The 16,448-nt window shown below is 35.6% G+C and overlaps 3 protein-coding genes across 5 annotated transcripts in view; 1 reads left to right on the forward strand and 2 right to left on the reverse strand.

The window, feature by feature from the left end:
- agap2 (ArfGAP with GTPase domain, ankyrin repeat and PH domain 2) overlaps positions 1 to 4,852 on the reverse strand; it is a 29,959-nt gene extending 25,107 nt beyond the window's left edge. Inside the window, exon 1 of one of the 2 annotated variants that reach the window (XM_007541856.2) lies at positions 4,493 to 4,852. In XM_007541856.2, the coding sequence (XP_007541918.1) occupies positions 4,493 to 4,655 (163 nt within the window). In that variant the 5' untranslated portion in view covers positions 4,656 to 4,852. The remainder of the gene's footprint in view (positions 1 to 4,492) is intronic. The other variant, XM_016665931.1, reaches the window with a different exon arrangement.
- A 1,388-nt stretch (positions 4,853 to 6,240) lies between these two features.
- tspan31 (tetraspanin 31) lies at positions 6,241 to 13,427 on the forward strand. 2 transcript variants are annotated; one of them, XM_007541857.2, is made up of 6 exons: positions 6,241 to 6,409; positions 8,668 to 8,835; positions 9,807 to 9,887; positions 9,984 to 10,124; positions 10,560 to 10,670; positions 10,892 to 13,427. In XM_007541857.2, exons 1-6 carry the CDS (start codon positions 6,347 to 6,349, stop codon positions 10,964 to 10,966), a joined length of 639 nt encoding a protein of 212 aa, XP_007541919.1. In that variant the 5' UTR covers positions 6,241 to 6,346; the 3' UTR covers positions 10,967 to 13,427. The 2 variants fall into 2 exon arrangements, with proteins under 2 accessions (XP_007541919.1, XP_016521418.1); XM_016665932.1 differs by lacking the exon at positions 6,241 to 6,409 and adding an exon at positions 6,588 to 6,606.
- A 2,791-nt stretch (positions 13,428 to 16,218) lies between these two features.
- Positions 16,219 to 16,448, reverse strand: part of LOC103130463 (E3 ubiquitin/ISG15 ligase TRIM25-like) — a 1,832-nt gene continuing 1,602 nt past the window's right edge. Inside the window, exon 2 of the mRNA XM_007541859.2 lies at positions 16,219 to 16,271. Within this exon, the coding sequence (XP_007541921.1) occupies positions 16,219 to 16,271 (53 nt within the window). The remainder of the gene's footprint in view (positions 16,272 to 16,448) is intronic.

Raw genomic sequence — 16,448 nt, forward strand, 5'->3', positions numbered from 1 at the left:
ATAAAATTTTAAAGTATGCAATATAAGAAATATTTCATTAGCTGCATGAAAATAATCTGATGCAGCAATAATTTGGATAACACACCAGTGCTGTACACTGGTGTGTTACAAATTTCAGATCTCCACACAGTAATTCAGGTATGGAAGTATTAGGCAACAATTTAACATGTAACATGTAATGATCTTTTTTATTTGGAAAATATTTTATTTTATTCAACATTGCAGTAGTTTTTGACATTTCAGCTTCCTATAGCTCCCAGGAGAACCTCCTCCTTTTTTATCTACTATTTTTGTCTTTTTTTCACCGTTCCTTTGACATAAAGCCACTCGACTACATCCAAGAGAGCGCTGGCTCTGTTTTTAGAGCCGGGTCCCAGCGAGGATTCTCCTGCTTTGATCCGCGCTAAAGCACTGACACTCAAGCACTGACACTCAAGCAGACTAATTATACAAAAACAGTTTTCTGCTCATGATATGAGGGTCAGGCCTTTCATAATGTATGAAGATCAGCCAGTTCTTAAAAACACCTCAGAGCTACGCAGATCTGCCCTGAAGAGAAATAAACTAAATATTCTGATCTCACCAGCGATACGTTTAGTTTTCTCAGACTCAAACTGAAGACTTGAGTATTGGGACTGAATCTTGAAAAGGAAAATTAAAGAAAGAAACTTGCTTACTTATGTATTTTATACATAAAATAATAAAAATTTATTTTAGTAATCAATTATTCTATCAATCATGCTGATGATTAATCAATTAACTCGATAAAAAAATGGGCACATTCTCACTACTTAAACATTTTTATATTATATGAGAAATACATTAAAAGAGGAATATAAACATAATTCAGAACATTCTGTAAACATAAAAATTAATATTTTATTGACAAAAATTCAATAACATAGCATTCCTTTACTGAATTTTAGTGGATTTTAACTGGGAGAAGGTAAAACTAGTCCATTTGAGAAGTTTGGGGTATTTCATATTTACAGGCAGAGCTGTTTTTACAGGGATAGCTGTATCTTAAATGCAAAATTGTGTGTATATTTTGTACATTTTAGCTTAATTACTGCAGTGACTGTTTTGAGTTTTCAGAAAACTGCCACTATTTCAAGTCTAGTTAATTAATCAGTTTCTAAATTAATTGATGACTACTTCAAAAATCGTATTAATCATTTCAGTGAGTTTAAAATGTACATATTCATTACCTGAATAATTCTGAAAGCAATTTAATTTGTTTACTAATTGTTTTTGACTTGACAATACATCCAATTTGTTTTTATTTTGATGATGTCTTCTTGAAAATCAAATGCCTTGAGTTCATCTGCTCGACTTAAATGGTCATCTTGGAGGAAATCTGGATCGTTTTCAAAAGCACTCCAAATAGCTTCCTGCTAATGGGAAGATCTGGCAATAAACTAACTGAATAAAGGAGAATTTAAATACTGGTGAGGTGATTAGCTGGCAGGAAACAAAATATAAACACAGCAGAAAGAAATTTAGGGGAAAAACCTGAAGCTGACATAAACAGAAAACAGAAAAACACTCATCTTTGGAAACAAGTTCAAAGTATAAATGAACACAAAGAATAAACTAAAATTACTAGATCTAAACAATAAAGAAATGATCAAAACAGAAACAAAAACTGAGTTTCTGTTTCTCAATTATAAATGTTAACTTCTTAATTTGTTCTGCCCTTTAAAAACCAAAAATAAATGTTTATTCTGAAACTAGAAGAGTATCCGAAATGTTTCCATAAAATATCCTGTCAGCACAATTATTTTCCTGTTTTTCATAAAAGCTTTTACTAAAAGATTTTAAAAGTTGGCGCTAACTCTGACTGTACAATCTTGCCCAAAATAAAATCTTATACCTAGTTCTGTGTATTTTAGTTATAATCACTTGTGTGTACAACCAGCTTAAAACCCCTAGAACCCGACGGACCCACCGGTGGGTCCAGCTGCCACGTGACCTCGGCTCGCTCTGTAAACAAAGGCTCCACGTGCCTTTAAATTTTTTTTTATTATTATTATCCGCTAAAAGAGGCTTTAATCTTTCAAAAACTATTCCGCATAAAGGTTTTGCCCAAAATGTTAAGATTTAAATTTATTTATACCCCCTGAGGGTGTAAGAGGTATATTTGAAATGGAAACTTTATAATCTCTTTGATTAACTTGCCTTGATTTATCTCTTCTAAACAAATGCTAAAGGTTAGGTAGTTTCTTTATTTGCTGTTATAACAGTAATTAAATTCAATATTATTCTGAAAATTAAACACAGCAATTATTTAGATCTCAATGAATTTTCACAATAATATTGAATTTAATTACTGTTATAACAGCAATTGGACTACTTAATTTAGTCCATTTAGGTCTGGTTAAATCATAAAATAACTATTATTTGGTTTTTGAGAAAGCTGAATTTCACTTGCAGTAAAAAGGCTCTGGGTTCGATTCCCGGCCCCGGTCTTTCTGCATGGAGTTTGCATGTTCTCCCTGTGCATGGTGGGTTTTCTCCGGGTACTCCGGCTTCCTCCCACAGTCCAGAAACAGGACTGTCAGGTTAATTGGTCTCTCTAAATTCTCCCTAGGTGAGTGTGTGCGTGGTTGTTAGTCCTGTCTGTCTTTGTGTTGCCCAGACTGGCGACCTGTCCAGGGTGACCCCACATCTCGGCCGAAACATTAGCTGGAGAGGCACCAGCACCTCCTGACCCCACTAAGGGAAAAGGGTGTACAGAAAATGGATGGATTGGTGAATTTCACTATCCATACCCACACAACCAATATCCACAGAGACAACAGGACAAGCAGTGAACCTTCACCGCTATTACTTACAGGAAATTACTCCAAAAGAAGAGTATGCAAAACAACCATAAAAGGTCATAAATGTTCACTTCTTGTTTGCCAAGAAACATCTTGATTTCTAGTAAAACATTTGTGGACGGATGAGATATCAAACTAACTTACAAGTAATTTTTTTATCAAGCTGTTGGAGCTTGTTTTAAGTCAATAATTCCCTAATATTGATTCAATATTGGTTAATATTGGCAGACTGTTTCACTTATAACATTGTAAGCATGTCTTGTTATTTAGTTAAATAGTCTGCCAGTGGAACTAATTTGTTTTCACCAATATCAGGGAACTATTGTCTTAAAACAAACTGCTATATCTTTCTCTAAAGTTACTTGTAAATTAGTTTTGTTAAGATATGTGGACTAAAAATAACTAAAAATATAACACAATCTTACCAGTCATTCAAATTCCTTCTTTAAATGGCTAAAACAATAAAGATAATTGAGGCATTTGGGGCAAGTCAAAGTTTAGATTTTGTGTCTGCTTTTGAATGAACTTGACCGTTCATCCAAAAAACCCTCCAATGTTGATAAAGCAAAACAGTTCTGCAAAAAAGGTGAGGTATAAATTCTGCATTTGAAAACTGCACTTTGCATCTAAAATGGTTAATTTTGGAACAAAAAAAACACACAAAACATAAGAAATTCTTATGAACTCTAAGGTGGTACAAAAGATTAAATCTGTAGCATAAATATAAAGTTCAGCCAGAAAATCCTGCAGTGACACTATTTAAATGAAATGAAATATGTATTACTAAAGGATTTTTGTTCACAAGCTAACTTGATTTTGCCTGCTTGCAGTTCATTTCTAAAGAATTAAAAGTTGCTGCTAACTTAAACTACAAATAAATGTAGAGGCTATAATGCATCTTGCAGCAAAATCAAACTTCATTGATGAGATCACAGACAAATACTGGAAGTACATTTTTTTCAGCTTTCCAATAAGCGTTTATAATTTTTAGCCGTCCAATTTGAGAACTTCCCTCCTCTGAAGGTCAAACACGCGATACCTCTGCAAACAAATGGAAAAAGAAAATGTGACGTTCATTTCTAAAGAATCTATCTGTGTCACATTTGTCACTTTAACAAGAATATAGGAAGTAGCAATGCAAGGATGTGATGTAAAACTGATCAGCTTCAAGTAAAAGCCCTGCTTGTATGAGAGGAAGTGGCTTTGAGGGCAGTTGCAGATTGGCAGACAGGAAGTAGGCCACACAGCAGGTTTCATCTCGCTACTATGGCGATGGCTGCTAAAGGATGTTGCCATTTAGTCTCCCTATGTCCAGAGGCCGACTGATGCTTAATGCCGATGCAAAATAGGTACCAAGAGGCGATTTATTTTCACGATCAGAGAGGACTGAGAATAAACCCGAACACCTTAGCCTCAGGAAAACACACCGAGTCACACAGACGGTGACAGGAAGCTGAAAGGAAGATATCAATCACCCACACAGTCTTATTTCCTTGCACCACACCAAGAAGGCTGATTAAAAGAGTAATGAAGCTGATGTATGCATGCCGTTTTTTCCTGGTTATTATGTCAAATGAAAACTTTCATGAAGTTCGAACAGCTTTTTGTGTTCCTCATGCAGACTGAGATAATTAAAAGTGATTCATAATGCTAATTAAAGGTTAGCTCACCTTGAATGCTGTGGAGGTAAACTTTAAGGCCCGAGCGCAGAGTTTGGTTCTCCACTCTCTCAAACTGCTTGAAGAGTCTGTTGATTGCACTCTGGAGGGAGTCATACCTCTTGATCTCCGCTTTTATCGCGGAGGAGGAAGCTGATTTAACGTTGCTGGTCATCCTCACGCACAGATAAGTCGTGAACCGAAGCAGTGAGATGCTTCAGCCCATTTGAACTCCCGGCTGCTGGTTCCACATGAAGAACTCGAGCTTGAGACGAAGAAGCACCAGAGGACGATGTGAAGTCAACTCAGGGTGTCGCTCTCTCACGCTTTCTCTCTCTTTCTAAACCACAAAAGTCACATCATGGCAACGTGTTCAGCTTCCTCTGCAGGTTTGAGCCCAACTGAAATCACTTCCCTGTTTCAAACTGTGCTCTCCTCTGCACGTCAACCCTGAAAATGTAGTGAGTCTGCAACTGAAGTTTACCAAAAGAGAAAGTAGAAAATTCAGAATGTGACAACTAAAATCGCTCTGAAAGAGACAGCATAAATTTAACTTGGCAAACGTCTTTTTAGAGAGAACATAGACTGAGTTATTTTAGAACAAATCAGTTTTACATAAACAACAACCAACATTCTCGTCTTTCCAAATCTGAAGAATAGAGGTGGAGGTATCATGGTTTGGGGATGTTTTGCTGAAAAAGGCGTTATAATAACAGGGTCTAACATGAATCCAACCATATACCAAAATGTGAAACCATCTGCAAAAACAACATTAAAACTGAAGCACACTTGATGACCTTATGACCTCATCAGTCTCTCCTATCATTGTTTTTAAAATATAGCTTCAGCATACTGTTGATATTTGTTTATGCAGGTCTCTTGAGACCGGATTGTTTCATCGTAAAAAATTAATTATTGAGGCCATTAAAATGATTTTATAGCTTAATAAAGAATTTTGGTTGGCAAATATAATGTTCAGGACTATAATGAATAAAAGAAACCTTAATTCCTTAATTTAACTTCAAGAGAAATTAAATGACGTCATAAATCAATATTCTACAATAACATTTGGAATATCATCTCTTCTGCCCAGAAACTGAGCTGCGAACATCTCATGACATGAATAAGACTCATACGGCAACATTCTTTCCTCAGAGGCTTCTTTAAATACGTTGTGAGACTGACTGCTGCAGCAGTGCACAACATCCTGGGACAAAATTTAGGTTACATTTAGGATGAATAAAGTATTTTTGAATTGAATTGAACTTCAACACAGATATATGGATTACATTCTGCCCAAATTGTTACACTTATTTTATGGGTTCAAATCTAAAAGTCTGCTTTAAGTCTGATAAAAAACTGGCAGAAGGTAAAAACAAACAAAACAATTAAAAAATACAGATACAATAAATAAATAAACACTTAAAACGTCACTATTTATATGTAGGGTTAACCCGATAATTTAACAATAACACCAACACTTTGGTATACCGTGTGATTTCCATCAGTAAGCAGTAAAAATAAACCCACAGAGTTTCAGAACGTGTCGAAATTAAAAACCTGACTTAAAAAACAGAAAGAAAAACGGCGTTGCGTGTAGAAAAGGTCAGTTAATGTCAGGTTGAGGAACTTAGATAAACCTTTTCGATTATAGCGACACATCCACTTCAACGAAACCTCACGGAAGGATGTTTAAAAAAACAGAAACGGGTTTTGGGGGGACGTCAGAATCTGACGTCAGACGTCAGTTTGACGCAATCAGCCACGCCCTCTCCGCTGTTTGAGTCCAGAAGACGTCGGCGCAGCTCAGAGCCGCATAGCAGACATTATTGTTCATCTCGTCTGAAGGCTGTAGCGTTTTCTAATATGGTTTGTGGCGGTTTCACCTGTTCGAAAAACGCCCTCTGCTCCCTGAATGTTGTTTACATGGTGAGTGTTGACACAGATGATAAGTTTCGATTTGATATTAAGCGGCAGCCGCTGAATGAAGTGGCGTAATGCTGACCAAAAGCTAACCAGTTAGCAAGCGAGCTAGGTAACTATTTTAGCTCACAGCGTTCAAGAAAGTTCTGATTATGCAAACGTTTTATTTCACATGCGCTCTGGTTCTTGTTCATAAGTGAATGGTATGTATTTTGCTCATTTATTGAAACTCCCAGTTTGTGTATAGCTTTTGCTTCTGGATAGAAACGTAGAGTAGAGGCTAACATTAGCATATTAGCAGTAGCCGTTATGCAAACCAGCGCTACCCTAAGCTGCGAGGCCATCAGCTGAGCGACTGGCGTGTTTAAATTGGTTATCTTTGTGGTAACAGTCACACAGGATGGTCTTAATTTGATTTAATCTGCCTACGTCATAACAGACTCACCCAGATTTAATCTCGAAGGAAACGTGAAGTGACACCGGTGACATGCATGAAACCTTTGACATCAGCAGCTTTTTAAATCTGGCCATTTTCAGGTGATTTATATCTCTGTTTACTTTGAAAAGGTTAGGTAGTCATGATGCGTCCAACAAACAATCTCCAATCCATGAACTACATTTGGTGGTATAAGAAAATAGTTTAATTATCTTGTTACAGTTCTAGATTCAGCCTGAATTCCATTTTTGTTATTGAAGAATATGGTATGATGATTAATATATTGCGTTTTGTATTGATTAGAATGTTTTTAATTGTGATACTGACATATAATTGTCATTTTATTGAACTTAAAAGCTGTAATTTTATAGTTTTGTCTCCCTAAATATGAAATTTGCTTAGGAACTGCTTTATGTTTTATTTAATTAACTTTTGGGATCAATGCAGTATTTTTTAATTGAATTTGAAAAACCCTTTAAAGCAAACTAGAACACATATCTAGGTCACATTAGAACATTTACTTTCAAACATTCAAACATCTGCAGCTGCTATCTAACTTAATTAACATTAAAGAAATCTAAAAAAGTATCTATATCTATAATTTCTTTTTAGAATCTCTGTTTATGACAAACAGAAAAGCTTGTGTAGATGAGTCAAATCAGTTGGTTTTTGTTGTAGATGTTCTTGAAAAAGTGTTGCAAAAGTATAACTACATCTCATAAATAATTAGTAAGTTATTAAGCATTTAAAATACCAAATTCACACACTTTCACTCAGTCTGAATCCCACTGCTTGGCTGTGATTACATTTGAGAATGTTGTGATTTATAGCTTATCTATTTTAACGTTTATAAAAAGCAAACTGTCACCGACAAATTTGGAAAGCGTGAATATAATTACTATCATTATAAAAACATGCTATCTCATGTAATGTTTAAAATTTCCTTCCAGGCCAAAATAATTCGCACAAACAGAAAATGTGAAACTTATTTTTGTCTGTTCCTGAACCCTTTAAGATCAGTGACCTTAATCAATTAATCACATGAATTCAAATGAGCTAGATAATTCCATTTTAGTTTTTCTTAAGGGCAATTTTGTTTAGACAAATCACAATCAATTCTATTTATAATTTCTGTTATTTGTTGTTTTTATTGCTGTTTTATTTATTGCTTTTGGATGTTTTGTTGTATTTTGGTTGTTCAAGATAACTTTAGTTCCAGTGTTAAGTGTTCTCTACAAAATTAAAGATTGTTTATCTCAGAACAACAATATTATCATGTATTGCAATAATTACTGGGGCAATTTATTGTCCAGCAAAAATAATTATTGTGACAGGCCTAGTAAAACATTTAAATATTACAAATTGTAGTGAAGTTACCTTAAAATACTTCATAACTCTTTAAAAACTGCGTATGTACAGCAGGTTTTAGCAGTACGTACGGAGCTGGATGTCCCATTTGAGCATGTGTTCCCTAAAAACTCCTGACGCAATCAAGACCCGTGCTTCACTCAGGCATGTTATTGGTGACTGAGTCACAATGCTCATATCTGACTGAGTCACTCCTAATGACTGCAGAAGCTGTAAACTTTCTTTTTATTCAACTTCAGCTAATTACATTGAGCAAAAACAGTATTTCATTGTTTTATTTCTATTTTTAATTCAAAAGGCTCATATCTAGAGCTTTAATTGAGACGTTTTAAGGTGCACAGGCGTCTCTGAAAAGCTGTTTGAGTGAGCAGTGAGATCTCTGAAACATCGTGATCTGAACTCCAGTCGTACTCGTGCTCCTCAGCTGACCGTGGTTAACTTCTCTCCTTCTGTCCTCCAGCTGGTTGGGCTGCTGCTCATCGGAGTGGCAGTCTGGGGGAAAGGCTTCGGCTTGGTGTCCAGCATCCACATCATCGGCGGTGTCATAGCGGTGGGCGTCTTCCTGCTGCTCATCGCCATCGTTGGCCTCGTCGGAGCCATTCACCACCACCAAGTCATGCTTTTCTTTGTATCCTTTCTCTGGACTCAAATGCAAGAAGCGATAAATCAATTAATCGCATGATAAATTAAATCGAGCTCAATCATTTACATTTGTATGATTTATTTTATTTTATTTTTTTGTTTCTTTCTACCAAAAACTGGATGGCAAAAGTGTTTAGTCTGGTGTTTTCATCTCAAGTAGCCTTTTTTTTCAGAGGTGGGTAAAATACTGAAAAATTGTACTCGAGTAAAACTTATCCATCCAAGAAATTACTCAAGTAAGAGTTAAAAAAAGTATTTTGTGAAATCTCTACTCAAGAACTGAGTAACTGTTCAAAATATACATATTTTAATATTTTTAAATTACCTAATCAGATGGACGAAAACATAGTTATTTAGAAATAATAATAGTAAAGTTACTTAAATAAATGTAACTGAGTAAAAACATCTAGTTGCTACACAAGTCTACTTTTTTTTGTACAGTTTAACAGAGATTTCATAATTCATTTTGTTTTTATTTTTTTGTTTATTTTGTATATTTAAGTGTCTTCCAGTTCCAATGTTAAATGTTCGTTAGAATTTAAAGGTTATTGATCTTTTTAATGTGTTTTTGAATTATTATCACATTATATTACTTGAAAATGGTTTCAAAATAACAATATTATCTTTTATTGCAATAACTGCTTATACAAATTATTGTCCTGAAAGATTTGTTGTCATCACAGACCTACTGTTAATGATTAATTGATCATTAAATTAGTTGACGGTTATTTCAATGATTGATTAATCACAATCACAAATAATCATGATTAATCTGATTGTTTCAACTCTACAAACATGAAAAATCCTAAGTTATTCACATACAGTAATTTTCACATCCCCTCCCTATAAACATAACTTTACATGTTTATTGTGCATTAATATTTGTTATTGTGACTGGCCTTCGTAGGTCAGTAATTTTTATGCCTCTGCATCGTTTCCTTAACTTTTTTCCCCCAGTACATGGTCATCCTCTTCATCGTTTTCCTCTTCCAGTTTGGCGTTTCCTGTTCTTGCTTGGCGATGAACCGCGGACAGCAGGTTAGCAAACATCCTGTCTGAGTTCAAATGGGTAACAAACGGTATTTATCCCTGATGACAAACACAGATTCTGTCTGTTAATTTTTAAATTTCCAGGTGGTTCTTCTGAACTCCACCTGGGGGATGTTGAACAATAAAACCAAGGTAAACCTGGAGGACCAACTGGACTGCTGCGGCCTGCTGAACGTCTCCAAAAGCCGCTCACAGTTTGAAGAGGACGTGAAAAACTGCCACGCTGTAAGTATGAAATGTAATTTCTCTTGTTTTATTCTCTGCGGTCCAGAAGAAAACAGTTTATTTTTACACTTACTACATACTGCAGGTAAAATACGTACAATTTTATATTTCTAAAGGTGCTGTTGGTGTTTGTTTCAGCTAAAGTAATCCATTAGGGCTGCAGCTAGACCATACTGTTTAGAAAAAAATAAAAGTAAGAGGCAAACATTTATTCCAATATTTACAAAAGCTCAAGGTATATCTAGTATAATTTATCATGGAATTAATTGCTTATTGTGACAAACTTATGTATCTAGCTTCTTTGAAAAATTATGTGTACAATACTTATTTTACCTGCTTCATTTAATTATTAATAAATAAGAGAAAAATACAGATTAAAAATCTGACCCATCCTGTAAGAAACACTAATTTAAAGTTTGTATTTTTTCCCTCCAGCCATGCAAAGCTGAAGGAATCTGTCCAAGCTGCGGGGATAAGATGCTGAATCATGCAGCAGAAGCTCTGAAGATCCTCGGGGGCGTCGGACTTTTCTTCAGCTTCTCGGAGGTGAGTTTGATTCCCAACACGCCGGATGCTGCTTACGGCTCCACCCTGAGTAGAGACGCTGCGTTTAGCTCCATCCATCCTCCCTCCCTCTGTTCCTCATGAAAATGTCTCATATGGTCATAGTGGATGTTTATATTAAGAGTTTCTGTCTTGCCCCGTTGTCCTCTTGTCCTCCTGCTGATGGACGCTGCGTCTCGTTAACGTCTCATCTCTTACCTCAGATCCTCGGCGTGTGGCTCGCCGTGCGCTACCGGAACCAGAAGGATCCTCGAGCAAACCCGAGTGCTTTCCTATAGTCTGCCCCTCGAGTCCCGCAGCAGACACTTGTTTTTCCTGCAGACACACTGGTACAACACACACACACACAAAGAGAGAGAGAATGGACGAGTGCACAAAACGCACAACCACAACAACCCACTCAGAACTGGATACTCGTGCATGAACGGATGACTGGTAACGCTGGTGGAGTCTTGCTGGTTCAGCCTTGATTTGAGTCCCAGAGGTCCTGCATGTTCCCCCCCAAACCCAACCAACACACACACACACACACATGCAAACCGACTCCATCACTAATAGCCTGTATGCACCTTGAAACGTTCCTCCTGTCTCTAGCGTAGTAACGGCTAACGTTCCCCTCTGTCGGTGAAATGCGCCAAACGATGCGATGGAAAACGAGGCGTTGAAGCGGTGATGTAAAGTAGTGTAATTATTTTACTCCCCAAACGCGTTGGCGGGGAGCCTAGGAGGTAGATTTTTAGGTAGCAGTTGCTCGTCCCTTGGGTTAGTTTCAGATGTTTGTGAACTGTAACTGAGCCAGCTAACTTTCAGTCAGCGACATTCACATGCCACAGACTGCAGCCTTCATGTTGTACATATATTCTTATTTAAGATACCGAAACGCTCGGTGGATCGGCAGAAGTAGTCGTGTGTTTGAGCAGCGGCGTGGAGTTTAGATCCTGCAACCGTAGGAAATCACAGCGAAAACGGATTCATGTCGTTTATTTCAGGAAAATAAAAATAAAATATTTTAGCCAAAGTGGCTTTTTTTTTTATATGGAGACTGAAGAGTGCCAAATTACAATGAATAAATAAATTTTTGTTATTGTTACTAACAACTAAATTATTATTTACGTTATTATTTTTAATGACAATATTACAAACTGTGACAAAGTGCTGATAAAATCAGTGAACATTCAAAATATGGAAAGTACAAAAGACATCAATAAAACACTAAAACAGAAATGAGTAATGGCAAAAATATTAACAATACTGTTGTTGCTAACAGCAATAATAATTGTTGTTATAGCAATAACTATTATTGCTATGACAGTAATAGTTAATATTACTGTTAATGACAACATTAATAAAAATATTGATAGTAATAATAATGCTGTTAACTACAATATAATTAATACTACTACCATTTTTATTAATAATAAATGGAAATAATTATTAAATGTTTTTCATTTTTTTAAATTGAAAATAAAAACAGGAGTTTGTTAAAAATAGAATTGATTATATGTGCCACAATTAATTGTATTGATTTTATTTTAAAAACCATATATAATTATGTCATGTTCTTCTGCTGATCGTGATTTAATTTAAACTGTAAATTTCATTAAACTCAATGGGCGGGATTAGTGGAAACCATGATGTCTGATTGGCTAAGAGCTCAAGACAACTTCTTCAAGGTTTACTGTCATTCTGGGTCAATATTGTCAGTGGAAAGTGAATAAATAACTTTAATAAATTATTTACTAAACACTTTCAGGATGAGCATCTCCAGCCTTTCTACTTCTCATTTGGTCTGAAATAAGTTAAAAGAGAGCGCTAGCTGGTGTTAGTGGTGCTAACATGTGTAGCAGCGTCACAGTTAGACCTTTGGTGAAATTATTAGAGATATTTAAGCCCAAACTAGAAATATAGATGCTGGAGTTGTTCACCCACAGCTTGTAGTAAATAAATTACAACAATTTATTGAAATTATTTCTGCATTTCCAGTGTAAATATTGACTCAGAATCAAATCAAACTTACAGGAAGTTGTCTTAACTGGCTGGTTGAAGCAGCCAATCAGATGCCAGAGTCTCACCTAATCCCACCCACTGAGTTCTACAGGTGAAACTAAGTTAATTTAAAATAATTTAAAATCGATGTAATTGAGACACATTTCTGTGTTTATGCCCAGTTTTAAGACTAGTGACAAATTTAAATATTTATTTCACGGTTTATTATAATTTGGCACTCTTCACTCTCCATATTTTTGCAAATCTTTTTCTTTTATTGTGTTAATTGTGATAATGTGCTCCTTGTTGCTATTTTAAAACCCTCAAAAACAACTAGTGTTGTTTTTTTTCTGTTGCCATCAGTCTTTGTATTCATCAGTGTTAAATGCTTTGTAAAAATATACGAATAATGCCTGTTGGATATTTTTAGAATCTATTTAAGTTTAGTGCACATTAAGCAGATGTTGTTATAATTTTCCTCGGTATGTGACATTTCCTGCTCATGTGTTTTTATTATTATGTTTGATTTTAACTTAAAGGACTAATGCGAGCTGTAATGAAATGTCTTACTTGAACCTGTCATCTTTGCTGATGTGGATTTCTTGCTGCTGATTTGGACTTGGTGTAAATGTTCTGACAGACCCTAATGCCATATATTACATGTATCCACTTTGAATTTCTGTGCACTTGTTATTGAAATGTATGAATTTTTGAGACTTAATTTTCCAAATAATAAAACTTTAAACTGGAAAACTGTTTGTTTTCTGTCTTGATGTCTAGTTTTTGAAAGGTGTTTCACATTTTGTCACATTCCAGCTCGATAGTTTAAGGTTAAGAAATGGAAAATTTAGAAATTTATCTGGATTTTGGGGTGATTTCAACTCCAAAGTTATGTTCAAAAACAGAACATGACATAATATTTATACCTTTAGTTAATTTGCATTTTAAAACGATTTAAAACCCAACATAGGGAGATAAAATGTCATACATAAATACTAAAATTAGCTTAAAAGAGACCACAATAAATTAGGAGCCATCATCTTTAGTGCCTTTCCTAAAATCTAAATTTGATTTTTTTTTTTCAATAAAGTTTCAATTAAAGCTGAAAAACACTTAAAATGTTCAATAAAATGCAAACCATTTAAATATTTTAGGTTAAATTTATTAGTCCATCCTTAAAGCAGGAGTTCTTTCTGATTTAGTCCACTTGGGTGTTTTATTTAAGAGTGAAGATGTGAAACTAAAAATAAAGATAAAATGACTTACAATAGAATATTAATGCCAGGCTAAGAAAAACAAAAATACAAACAATTCATATGAGAGTAAAGTCATGATATTATGAGAATAAAGTCAAAATATGACTTTGTTCTTGTAATACTACTTTAGTCCTGTATTATTTTGACTTTATTCTGAGAATAAATGTATTAGTATCATATATTATTAATGTTAATATATTCCGAGACCGAAGTCAATATTATACCTTTATTTTCATCTGACTTTATTTTTTTAATATGACTTTATTCTAAGTGACTTTGATGCTATTGTACAAGCAACTGTCTGTTACTACGACTTTATTCTGCTAAAATTACGCCTTTATGGTCATATTATTATGACATTATTCTTTGTTTTTGTTGTATTATTCTCGTAATTTCATCTGGATTAATCTGGCATTTTAAAACTGCAGAATAACAGCGGACTATTCTCCCGTTTGGCCACATGATGGCGGTAGAGGGTATCAGTTAAATACCTGCAGAAACACAAAGGATTTAGATGCTCAGGTGCTTTTCGTCCTCTACTCCTGTCATCCCAGCTCAGGTGTGGATGTTATCGACCTGCCAGGTGTGAAATTAATCCACTCTGAGATTTTCTTCTTTCTTTTTTTAAAGTCTGATAATCCTATCAGTTGGGACGGGTCCAGGAATGTGTGGAGTCGACAGAAGGAGAGCTCAAGTGCGCTCCGACAGGGAGACATTGAAATTATCTCCACACCTTTCAACCAAGGTGGCTCTGAATGAGGATAATCTCTCACCCAACCTTTAGAGGAGACCTAATCTCTGTCGTTGCATCCACCCGGGCAGCTAAAATATGCGAGTCTGCAACGTTTCCGGCGGATATGGACCGCCCTGTCCTGTCAGCATGGTGCCCGTCCACACCTTGTGATGCAGGCCCATATGCCGGGTGTATTAGTTTGGAGAGCCGCACCAACAGGGACGGCCATCTGTTCTTTCACCAATATAGCTCGGGCTCTGGAAGACAGGATCTTAAAACATTTGGTCCCTTATATCACAGAAATAGGCCACTTCCTATATGGGCGCGATTAATTATACATCGCTTATCATGAGGCTGAATTAAAAAACGCGACGGAAAGCAGGATGTTATCTGATGAATGTTTGGATTTCTTACAAGCCGTGTAAATATTCACTCTGATCGGATAAATGTAGTTCACCAATATCTGCTCAATCTGCCGTACGCCGAAGAGTAGGGACATTAGAGAGAGAAAAAATAAATTAATAAAAGTTTAATCTCAGAATTCTGATGATTTTAACTCAAAGTTCTTACTTTAAACCCAGATTTTATTTTTCTTTTCATCCTCAAACTGTTGACTTTAATATCAAAGACCTGATTTCAATCTCAGAATTCAGAAACTCAGAATTTAGACCTTAAACTCAAAATTCTGATTTTAGTTTCAGAATTCTAATTTTGATCTCAGAATTTTGACCTTAATTTCAGAATTTTGATTATTAACTCAGAATTTTGAAATTAAACTCAAAATTCAGATTTTGATCTCAGAATTAGGGTATGGTAGGTTACCTAAACCCTACAACCTCACTCAAAGGTAAACTTTTCCTCTGTTTTTTGTCTCATAAAGATGTAACACATTGGTCTGTGTGCCACACTTTTCTAAATTTGTCTGCATGCCCAGTTTTAGTGTGAAAACTGTGCACTCTTTTATGCAAGAGGCCCCTGGTGCCTATCTCCTGGTGTCAACGGGCGAGAGGCGGGGCACACCCTGCAGAGGTCGCCAATCCATTGCAGGACAAAACTCAATTTATTTTAAGAAAGAGAATCTTTGCAAATTTCTGTGTAGTTAAGTAATTTTACTGAGTCAGATACACAACAGCAAATACTTATTTTTCTCATCTGCCTAAGGAGTTCAAAAGAAACATAGCATGAGATCTAATTGGATGGTGAATTCAGCATATATATGTGGATCACAATATGGAAAACAGAAAAATATCAGTTCACTTCACTCTCATGATTTAAATGAAAACCATCGAAAGATAATAATACAAATATTAAAGCAAAAAAAAATAATAAATAAATAAATATTGGAGCCCAGAAAAGTTTTGATTATCATGTAGAGAAATATTTCTGTCATAAAAGGATGAAAGAAAACATCAACAGTGATTTTTTTATGGACCCCGGACCTCAGAACTACATTTAAACTAGAAGAATAAAGAACAGAACAGCAAAGACATCAGAACAATGAACCCTGATCAACAACAGAGAAAATTCTATTTGGGTTTACAGAACTCTGCAGATCCTATACCGACCCAAACTCCAGCCAGCAGCGGCTGAGTGAATCTGGTCTGGACTCTGTGGAGGAGAGTCATGGTTTCAGAGACGCTGTAGAATCAGCTACCAATCAGGTGTCAGTGCAGTGAGGCTTCTACAGCTTCTACCTTCAGCTTGAAGGCTTGTTTGAAGAACTGGACATGTTTTGTTGGTCAAGAAACAGCCAGCATGCCTAGGTGGGCCCCATGTGGGGAAAAA

The sequence above is a fragment of the Poecilia formosa genome, unplaced genomic scaffold (assembly GCF_000485575.1).
Source record: "Poecilia formosa unplaced genomic scaffold, Poecilia_formosa-5.1.2 Scaffold637, whole genome shotgun sequence".
Taxonomy (NCBI): domain Eukaryota; kingdom Metazoa; phylum Chordata; class Actinopteri; order Cyprinodontiformes; family Poeciliidae; genus Poecilia; species Poecilia formosa.

What these genes read in the sequence shown, in the direction of transcription:
- tspan31 (XM_007541857.2), top strand. Translation starts at nt 6,347, where the DNA reads ATGGTTTGTGGCGGTTTCACCTGTTCGAAAAACGCCCTCTGCTCCCTG. An exon ending in ACCAAGTCATGCTTTTCTTT is followed by an intron (nt 8,836 to 9,806) that starts GTATCCTTTCTC and finishes TTTTTCCCCCAG; the next exon opens with TACATGGTCATCCTCTTCAT. An exon ending in TTTTCTTCAGCTTCTCGGAG is followed by an intron (nt 10,671 to 10,891) that starts GTGAGTTTGATT and finishes CTCTTACCTCAG; the next exon opens with ATCCTCGGCGTGTGGCTCGC.